The 10,739-nt window shown below is 33.9% G+C and overlaps 1 protein-coding gene across 3 annotated transcripts; it reads left to right on the top strand.

Moving 5' to 3' along the window:
- The first annotated feature begins 2,322 nt into the window (after positions 1-2,322).
- On the top strand, positions 2,323-9,256 carry LOC105118623 (transcription factor TCP2-like). Of its 3 annotated transcripts, none has more exons than XM_011016604.1 (3): positions 2,323-2,606; positions 3,582-5,607; positions 9,019-9,256. In XM_011016604.1, exon 2 carries the CDS (start codon positions 4,126-4,128, stop codon positions 5,560-5,562), a length of 1,437 nt encoding a protein of 478 aa, XP_011014906.1. In that variant the 5' UTR covers positions 2,323-2,606; positions 3,582-4,125; the 3' UTR covers positions 5,563-5,607; positions 9,019-9,256. The 3 variants fall into 3 exon arrangements, with proteins under 3 accessions (XP_011014906.1, XP_011014905.1, XP_011014907.1); XM_011016603.1 differs by having other exon boundaries at positions 8,977-9,256; XM_011016605.1 differs by lacking the exon at positions 2,323-2,606 and adding an exon at positions 2,634-3,319 and having other exon boundaries at positions 8,977-9,256.
- The last annotated feature ends 1,483 nt before the right edge of the window (positions 9,257-10,739 follow it).

Raw genomic sequence — 10,739 nt, 5'->3', positions numbered from 1 at the left:
ATATTGTAGTTAAGGAGTTATTGATACTTCAAGTGCAAAATAATGATATAAAACCTTGATAAAAATACACTTTTAAGTACTAATCACTTGTATTCTTCATTTTTCTTAGTGTTTAATATGTTGTTGTTAGAAAATTTCATGTTTTTTGTGTTTTTTTTTCTAGTTTTGATTTTGTTTGGGTTTAAATCTCTATTCTAGTTTATTTTTGGGTTAAACCTTGTTTATTGGTTCGATTCATGGTCGAATCAATGTTTTCGGGATGACCATGTCAGGGCAAAACCAAGCCAAATACTTAAGGTTTTGTTTGGTTTGCCATTGTTTTGATAAAATAAATTTTGACTTAAGGGCATGTTTGTTAAACATGTCTTTAGGTCTATTTTAATAGTTTTGTTTTGAATAAAAATATGGTTTTGCCAAATATGGCCCTAAAAAAATTAAAAATAGAAAAATAATTTTTTCTTGTTGCAGACATCTTAATCCTTATAAAAATTGCATTTCTATTTATATAAAAAAAAATAGTATGGTTTTAGAAAAATACATGTGTTGATTTTCCTTTGCATCTTTTAAAATTTACACCAAGTTTATAAAATTTCTTAATGATTTGACAAATATTTCAATAATTATAAAATTTTAATTCATGTGAAATTAATGGTCAACTTCCTAGTATAAATGATGGACCTATAAGTAGACTAATATTTAAATATCAGTAGTTGACTATAAAATTTTTAGGATTATTTTAGATATTCATCAATTTTAATTGAAAATATTTTTTACCACAATATAAAAATTATGGAGAACCATTATATTTGAATCATGTCAAGACATATACATGGATCCTTTCTATAGGAATTTATCTGAGCATACGAGCTCATAATAAATTTAAAATGTTAGATTTATTAATAGGAGTAAATCTTGAGTCCGAGTCATAAATAGATTATCAATTAGAAACCCATCAAAACCTTTAAATTATATCTAAACCATACAATATAGCTTACCTAAAAAAAGATGCATTAGAGAAGTTAATACCTTATCTAACCATAACCAGTTTCTTACCTTGAAATAAATGATAAGACTAGTATATTCAGGTCTCCCATGAAATAAATGATAAGACTAGTATATTCAGGTCTCCCAGTGACCTTGAATCAAATAACTAGGTAGTAACTTCTCAACCTTGAGGTCCCGCTACACCGTGCGTCCACATATAATAATATTATTAAATTAATTAAATTTATTAAACCTAGTTGAATTAATGCCTTGAGTCTTGAATTTTTCTTTTTTCTTAAATGCTAGCTTGGCTTGAACATTTTTTTTTTTTATATTTGAAAAACAAAAAACTTGCTTCACAACATAGCACTAATTTGAATTTGGTCCTATTTGTTTACTTGAAGGTAGTTTTTTTAAGCAATTTTTAATAAAAATTAAATTATTTTTCAATATATGGTAGTATTATAAGAAATGAGTTAAAAAAATAATTTTTAGTGTTTGTTCATATTCTGAAAAAAATAACCTGTAAAATAACTTATTAATGTTTTAATTTTTCTTCAAGTTTATTAAAAAAATAATATTCAAATTTGATAGATAAAAAAGTTGAATGATGATGAAATTAAAATAAAAAATAAATTTCATAAATTATTTTAAATAAAATAAATAGCAATAAAAATAATGGGAAGATGATGAAATTGAACAAAAAAATTAATTTTATAAATTATTTTAAATAAAATAAATAAAAATTAAAAGAATGAGAGCCAAATATAATATATAAAAAATTTCAATTTAAAAGGAATAAGAGAAAAATAAAAAATAAAAAATAAAATTGATATAAAAATCAAATTAGATTAAATTATAAGGATATAATTAAGAAAAATTTTAAAAAATATATAGCAATCAAAATATTAAGAATTAAATTTGATATAATTAATAAATAATATAATATTTTTGAATTTTTTATAAATTTTAGAAAGTAATTTCTATTTAAAAAATAAATAAATATTTTTCCACAAACTAAGTAAAATTTTATTTCACACAAAAATATTTTTCATGAATTAAATTCTTTTAATAATAAATAAATTAAAAAATAATTTCTCTAAAAATTACTTTTCATCGATGGGAATGAAGCTTATAGCTAGCTAATTATAGTTTTATATACTTATTTGAGAAAGAGGCGGTGGAAAAACTAAATAAAGGTGGATTTTTTTTTTTTTTTTTTTTTGTGTGTGTAGATCCTTAGATAATAGAAAGAGAGAGTGGCAAAGGAGAGTAAAAAAGACGTGAAAGGAGGGTAGAAGAAGAAGAGAAAGGAGAGATATTTATTAGTATAATAACAGCAACAATAAAAATAATAAAGGGGTGAAGGAACGGCGCAGTGTCTGTCCTTTGCCGATAAGCCCGGTGATTTGTTCGTCATGGGTATGAAGAAACACTCAACAAACTCCTCCTCCTCGTGCTTTCAAAACCCCCCACCTTGTTAGTTTACTCTTCACTCTCTTGCTAAGTTTCCTCTTGTGTTCTTTTCTCAACCCTAAGCACACTCAAAAGGAGAAATTCCATGGTTATCTGAATTCAAGTTCTTGTGAGTTGCTCTACTTTATAGGTTTTGATGAGAAATGGTGAGTCTTAAGCTATGCATTATATTTACGTATTTTAGAGCTATACTTAACAACAGAGCTTGTTGAAAACTATATAACTAGGAAAGAAAGCTACAATTTCTCGCAAACTAAAGCTCCAACAGGTTTTTTTTGAAAACAAATAAAACAATTCGTCGATACCACTGAGTTTCTGTTTGGTTTTACAAGAATTTTTTATTATGTTTGTTCTTAATAATAAAGCACGCTAGCTTAAAATATTTTGATGTTGTTCTCATCTCTTTACATCAACAAAGAGAGAGGCTGATCTGGGAGAGGTTGCAGGTTAACATTTCATCGGTTTAAATTAGCAAAACGAACGAGCTTAATGTCTTTGACAAGAATGTTGTTTTGCGGCAAAGAAGAGAGTAGATCTGTGAGTTTTGGCTGTTAGGAAGTAAAGATCTGTGTGAGATACTAAGTAGTAAATACAAACGGGGAAAAAAAGGGTTCTTAACTTTAACCAGATTGTTCCTGTATGTTTCCATGTTTATTGAGTTTTAAGAGGTTGACACCTGTAGACACAACTAGCATCAGTGCAAGTCCTTGTTGGTAATTCTGAAACTCTGGTTTCATGTATGTTTTGTTTTTGGTCTTTGTCATTTAATGTTGTTAATTAGGTGGGGTGAGCAGTGGTGCCTGCCATTTTTAGGGCCAGCGAAAGCTTTAAATACAAACCATTGCTGAGATGGCTACCTGTATGCAATTACTGCTTCTTCTTAGCTTAATTTCCAAGCAACCTCATCAACCCTTTAATCATGTTTAGCTAGCTAATAGCTAGTTTTATTTTTTATTTTTTTTTCTCTATAAGCTGTTTGTGTTTAATAAGCTAACCTAGCTATTTACTAGTGGTAGCTAGTGCTATAGTTAATAAGTCATATATATATATATATATATGTATGTATGTATGTCATGCTGTTTTGATTATTATGATAGTGATTTATGGGTTTTGGGTTGCAGGGCTGATGAGAGGGTAGCTGCCATTTCAGGCTTTGCTTTTTAGAGAGAAAGAGCACTCTGTGTGCAGAAGCAGCACTGCAAAAAAGAAAAAAAAGAAGAAGAAGAAAGCTTTAAACGTACAGGAGAAGGGCTAGGGGAGGGTCTCCTCTGACTTGGACTGTGATTTATCGAACTGTTGAGAAATAAATAAAATTACAAAAAAAGGAACCCTTTTCATAACTCACGCAGCAAAAGTACCTCTCTCTCTCCCCCCCAGCTCTCTGTGTTATTGTCATCAATGCATAGGACACACAGCCCCACCTGCGCTCCTCTCTTCAATTAGCTCTCTAATAAACCACCCACTTTCAAGTTTCTCTCTTTCTTTCTAGCCGCAATAAGAACACAAAAGATAAGGAAGAAATAGGGGTGGGATAGAAGAAAGAAAATAATAAATAACAAAGGCAATTAGGAAACAAAAGAGGAGGGTTCCTTTTCTTTTTCTTTTTTTTTCTCTTCTTTATTCTTTTCGAATAATTTGTGTTTGTTAAGGCATGAAAGTAGTGCTATGGAGGCGGAAGAGATTCGGAGACAGCCTTGTAAGTTCACTAGAGTTGGTAATGGCATAAATGACACCAGCAGAATAGCTCAAAAAGGTAATGGTTCTGACCACCAATATCCTGACGATGAAGAAGATGGTGAGCTCAAGAGGACTAATTCTAACAACGGTGCTGGTTGTGGTGGTGGCGGTATTGATGCTGCTGGTGGGACCTTCAATGGTCTTCGTGCGTGGCACCATTCGTCGCGCATAATTAGGGTTTCGAGAGCATCTGGTGGAAAAGATCGGCACAGCAAGGTATGGACTTCAAAAGGGTTAAGAGACCGGAGAGTCCGTTTATCAGTTAGCACTGCCATTCAATTCTACGACCTTCAAGATCGGTTGGGTTATGATCAGCCAAGTAAAGCTGTAGAATGGCTGATCAAAGCAGCTCAAGATGCAATTAACGAGCTCCCTTCGCTCAATCATTCTTTTCCTGAGACGCCAAAGCAATTAAGCGATGAGAAAAGAACGAGTGATAGCACTGAACAAGGATTTGATTCAGCTGATGTTGAGCTAGAAGACCTAAATTTTAGGCAGAACCAGAATCTCTCGCTATCTAAATCTGCTTGCAGTAGCACTTCAGAGACAAGCAAAGGTTCAGGGCTATCACTTTCGCGTTCTGTTAGTCGTGATAAGGCTCGTGAGAGAGCCAGGGAGAGAACAGCCAAGGAGAAGGAGAAAGAGAATGATTCTCGCATTGCGCATCACCACAACATAAACCCCATTTCTCAAAACTCCACATTTACTGAGCTTTTAACCGGTGGGGTTGGTAGTGTTAGAAATAACAGCAGCAGCAACAACAACAATAACAGTACTGCTAGTCCTACTGGTTCTGATGCAAATAATTTGTTCCAAAAAGCAGTCGCGGCAAGGCAGTGGCCTTCGACCCCAATGGACTGCTTCGGCTCAGGACTTTTAGGGCCATCCTCGTCGCGGTCAACTCATCATTCATCGGGGTTTCCAGGGCAAATCCAGTTAGGGAACTCAATCCCACAAGCAATGACAATGTCGATCCCACCATTTTGTGTATCGGGGGAGAATCACCAGGAGCATTTGCAACATTTTCCTTTCGTTTCAGATCATTTGATTCCAGTGGCCGCCACAACACAACCGCCGGCATCCAGCCGGGATTATAACCTAAATTTCACAATATCTTCAGGCCTTGCTGCAGGTTTCAATAGGGGGACCCTTCAGTCCAATTCATCATCACCGTCTCTTTTGCCTCACCTCCAGAGGTTTTCTACTTCTTCTACCATAGACGGATCTACCACAAATGTACCTTTCTTTATCGGTGCTGCAACACCACAAGCTATGGAGAACCACCACCAGTTCCCACCTGGGTTGCAGCTCTGCTATGGCGATGGAACCAGGCATTCTGACCAGAAAGGCAAAGGGAAGAACTGATTATTGCCTGTGGGCGTCTGTTTTTCTTGTGGCATCTTCTTTCAGGTAACATAAGAGCACTCGAATCTTTCTCAATACTCTTACGGTCATTTTACTTATCCTTTGATAAGTTAGATCTATGTTACATTTGCTTCCCATTCTAGTTGTTCTGTGATTCTTAATTTGCCTCTTTCTTTGTAAGCGTCATCTCCCCCCTCCCCCCTCTTGTTGGTTCTCGGAATACATGCGGACTGCATATTTTTACTCTATTAAAGATAGAATAGCTATAACATATATGAGTTTCTTTCTTGGTAACCATAAATTAAGTTAACCTTTGGTTGAATTTTTATGGGTGTTCTTTTCATGTCTTTATATTTTATATTTTTTTCATTTGCTTCCTGCATGGACCGCTGTGCATAGGTCATAGGGTGGTTGTCTCCTTGTTTGTTCTCTTTCTGGTTCCCTTCTCCCTAACATTATGCAATGACGGGAGTTAGAATTAGAGTCATGTGGTTGGCAGCTAATGGAACAAGAGTTCATTTCTCTCTTTAGGTTAGAGGGTGAAACCTTGACAGCTTTAAAATCCCAATCTTCCTTTCGCCTAATTCAAAACCTCACCACATCGCAATGGATCGGCGCTATGTGGGGCTCTGACAATTTTACTTAGGTTTTCAGTTGTTTCTGGTTCAGAGCAAGCCTGACAAGCTGGTAAAAACCATGCACGTAGCCTGGCACAACCTCCTTTCAATCACCACAAAAATTGCGGGAAAAGAAATATAATAGCGGGAAGGGTTTTCTTTTGACTATTCACTGTAGCTTTTGGATATAAACATGCATACACAGTCCCTTTTCTCCTCTTCTATTTTTCAGTTCCTTTTTTGTTCCAATTCTGAACCTTTTTTTTTTCCCTGATCCAAGTCACTCGCTTATTGGCTAGTAAACTTTATTTTAATATTAATTAATAAGATCTGAGCCTATTCATAAAAAATAAAAAAAAGAATAAACCTACATTCTTTATTCTGATTAATAGATATTCAAAACCGAGAGCCACAAAAAGATAATAGATCAGTAAAATGTTATTGTGATTGAAATCTGAATCTATTTACATGGTTTTAACTCGAGATTTCTTTCTAAGAGCAAGAGATTGTTTGTATGTAAACTGCATTATTAGTATTGGCTTAGTAAGATACTGTTGGTTGTTCTGAATCTTGAAATGTTGCATTGTGTGTGTGTGTGTATTCTTATTTCGCAAAATCCATTTTGATTTCACGTTTTAAATTTACAAGTTCATGCTTTCCATTCACTTAATTCGAACTTCAGTGTACTTTGGATTAACTCTTTTGTCTCAATTGTCCATGCAAAATCTTGTAGTTTTCCATCGCCTTCTTACACGTAATGAAAATATTAATGTTGGAATGTGCACTCTCGTAGAACAAAAAATTGTTGGCGGCTATTGGCTTTCATATTGTAGTTTTTTCATTGCACGAAACATCTTTACTGCAATGATTCTCTCATGTCCACTAACAATAGAAGAGAGGGATGAAACTGAAAATACAAATCAATAGTGATTGGAACATAATTTAACTAAGCAAGCAAAATCATGTTTATGTAATAAGCTCTTCTCAGAATATAAACAAAAAAGAGTTTCATTGACCCTTCTTCTTCTTCTTCTTCAAGTTATTAGGAGGAGAAATATAAACAAGAGGAAACAAGATTACTAACTCGTAACCCAATTAAAGGGATCTCACATGTGCTTCTAGTAAGAACTGTACTCCAATGGCGGCATTTCTTTAATTTGTTCTCAAATCTTAATGTCATGGCTGTAGGCCTCTCAAAATTAGGCATTTAAGGAGCATTACTAATATCTAAAAACTCCTACAATCAACCTTTCTTTGAACTTTTAGGAATGGTTTTAATAGTTAAACATCGCCTTCCGGTATGCTTTAGTTGTTATACTTTGTCACTGGTCTCTTACTTTTAAATTGTGTAATAACAACTAATGTACCTCCCGGCACAGATTTGAAAGTTTCACGATCACTTTGAAAACAAGGCAACCACATAAACAAAATTTACAGAATAGAGTGATATTAATAGCATTTGTGCGATAAACGTCAGAGGGAGCAAGATTTCAAATAGGTGCGAGAGGTCATGGAGTCACAAGTTAATAGAGCCAATCATACCAGCACGCATGTGCATCAAGCAATTTTCATATCTTGGAGACACGTAGACAATTAGTCAGAAATAGGCATGTAAAAAAATTACAGAAGTTGAGAGGGTGAAAGAGAGGTTTCAGAAGGTAAGAATCCAAAACATATTCATTAAGTTTAGGAATGAATGATTCTATTTGAGTGCAAACTGAGACTGAACCAATGTTGAAAGGGTAGTAAAGCATGATGAGGGTACTCGGTTTGCCAAAATATGATTTGTTTGAGAGAGATGGGAGGGTGTTGAAGTGGGTTAGAGTTCATTCTCCTTCCTAACTTTTTTGTCTTGGTGGTGCATTTTGGAGTCTCTTTTACCCGTTATGAGTATCGTTTGGAGGTTTTAAGGCTTAAGAGATTTGATCATGGTGAATTGGTGTTCTCTTTCATACATGCTACCGTTTTTTTGTCTTGTCTGATTCCTCCGATGTAACTTAGGGCAGTTTAAGAAGTTCTTGAATCACTTATCATCAATTATGTGCCAACGACATTGTCAAATAGCTTAAGGTTTTGTCAAAACTATAACAAAAGACCATCGGGAAGATGTTTTGTTCATACTTGAGGTAAGTAGAAGCTACTTATTGCAATGCTACCTTCATTGGACAAGAACATGGGCAGTAAGGGTGAGATTCTTTCTGCTGAGTTTTGAATCAATAATTCATAAAGACCTGTATGTAGCTTTCTGCAACTAGCATCGATATCTCTTGTCCCACATTCAATGAACAAACTAAATATGTTCTCGGTGAAATAAAGAGTTTAGGGGCTTATGTTTCAGCACATTTGGGGTCTTAGGTGTTTTAGCAAGCATCAAGAAATTTGAAGTTAGTTTCTCTCATAATTTTGCTGTCTGGTTGCTTTAAAATGAGCCACTGTTAGAATCTAAATGGTAGAAGAAAACTGGCAACCAAAATTAAAGCAATTTAATGTGGACTGCATCTCTCAAATGATATCGTCCTGCAAGGCTTTGATTTAGTGATATTTGGTTTGCACTGTATTCTTTCCAGCTTTAAATGACATCCATGTAGCGGTATTATTGTTTTGACCATCTGCTTAAGTATGAATGATTTATTAATTGGCGTCAAGACTTCCCTCGAATTTTCCTGTGTGAATGTATAATCTTAATTATGTCCAGCACTGTCTGTCAGAATTCAAAATGCTGATTGTTTTGTGTTTATGAAGAGATTAACATTCACTGATGGCTTTTGCAGTTGTTTTCCGTTTTTCCAATTTTTAGTGAATGGCATGCACGCTGATATCAGAGGTTAATTTGGTACAGGAAAATGAAGATGGGAAATTGCTGCAAACCATGAACAAATACGTTCCTTCCTTGCATTGGATGATCATGATACCTTTTCATCATGCTTCTGAAATTTTTGGTATTTCCGCTTTATCCATTTATAAGTCGTTCAGATTGCATCCATATATATGTGTATGCGCGAATCTATGCGTGCAAAGCTTTGTGTGTTTTGAAGAAATATAACAAACGATTGAAGTTGATGTCTTTCTTTTTTCCTTGTCTGTCATAGTCAATACCATCAGTTGAGCCTTGTCTTGAATAGAATCTGCCTCTCCAAGTTGATTCACTCTTCAAGTTTCTACCACCACTCTTCTCTGAAACAAAGATCTTGGTTTATATATAGGTTAAAACTCACCCAATTAATCAAAAGAAATTCAAATTTAAGTAGGGAAATTAATTAAAATTCAAAAATAATTAAAATAGTAAAAATAGTATCTTTTGATGGGTTAGTGGTAGATATTAGATGAAATCTAATCTAAATAGGAATCCTTCTAAAAAATATATATTTATGTTTTTTATAATTTTTGATTACCTAGTTAATTTAAATTCTTAATGGATTATAATAGTTAATTTAATTCTGTAGAATATCAATCAATCAAAAGCTTGGAAGATTAAGTATTTATGCTTTCAACAAATGGTATCAGAGAGAAACTCTTTGTTTAGGCCTCCCCCATGCAAAGATTAAACATCTATAACAGCAACATCCATGTTTCTTCAATACCAGTTGCTTGTAGCAAATGATCCAACAGAGATTAGATCTTTCTAGCAGCAACAAGAATAGTGGTAGCTTTATTGACAACAACTATAACATAACTTCAATGACGAAGACGACAACAATCCCTTTTATACAAGCAACAACAGAACAACCACCACATGCGGTAGCAACAAGCAATAGTCATGTTTTTCCGGCAGCAACGATTTGTAACAGACCAGCTAGCAAACACTTTCCACCAGCACCTTCATGAACAACCCCGCTCTCCACAGCCGCCGTACCAGCACCCTTTGCATCTGTTATCAAACACAACATCAGGAAGAACAACAGACCAACCGCTAAATGAAGAAACAACAAATGAATATAAGCAAACACAATATCAATATTTCTCTAAGCTTAATCCAAGAGCAACAAAAAGTAGACACGGTAGCACAACATAAAAGCACCAAAACAAGCTTCAAAACAATAAAATTCCAAAAACGCTAGTTTCTTCGTAGCAACGGGTACATTAGAAAACGTACCAACAGTCACAGCACCTAAGAAATAAAAGAACAAATAACGCAGTAGCATTAACATTATTTCAAGATACAAAAGAGCCTCAAATTGTTATGGTAGCAACTTTAAAATCAGAAAAAGTCTTTACAACGACAGCAGCAATGTCAACACAATAAATTAAAACTTGGCATTCGATAACTTTGTTCTACCGGTCATTCCATGCTTTGATTGTAATTATGATCGTTGAAGCATGGTAATGGAGAATTTCCTAAGGTGCACGAAGTATTGGTAAATTATTTTTTAATAAATAATTGAATTATTATCTAGAACAACAATAAAAAATGTATAAAAAATAAAATGAAAAAAACAATGATTAAAAGGTTTCAAGATAAAAACTTATTTTTTCCAATCAATTGATTGCTCAATCTTGAAAAGCATTTCTTATAACAAAACCTTTCAAGATATTTAGAACTTGATGAAAAAGAGCTATAAA

This window comes from Populus euphratica, unplaced genomic scaffold (genome assembly GCF_000495115.2).
Source record: "Populus euphratica unplaced genomic scaffold, PopEup_1.0 scaffold2081.1, whole genome shotgun sequence".
NCBI classification, from domain to species: Eukaryota; Viridiplantae; Streptophyta; class Magnoliopsida; order Malpighiales; family Salicaceae; genus Populus; species Populus euphratica.
The sequence above is the reverse complement of the archived record's forward strand: the minus strand, read 5'-3'. Positions and strand labels throughout refer to the sequence as shown.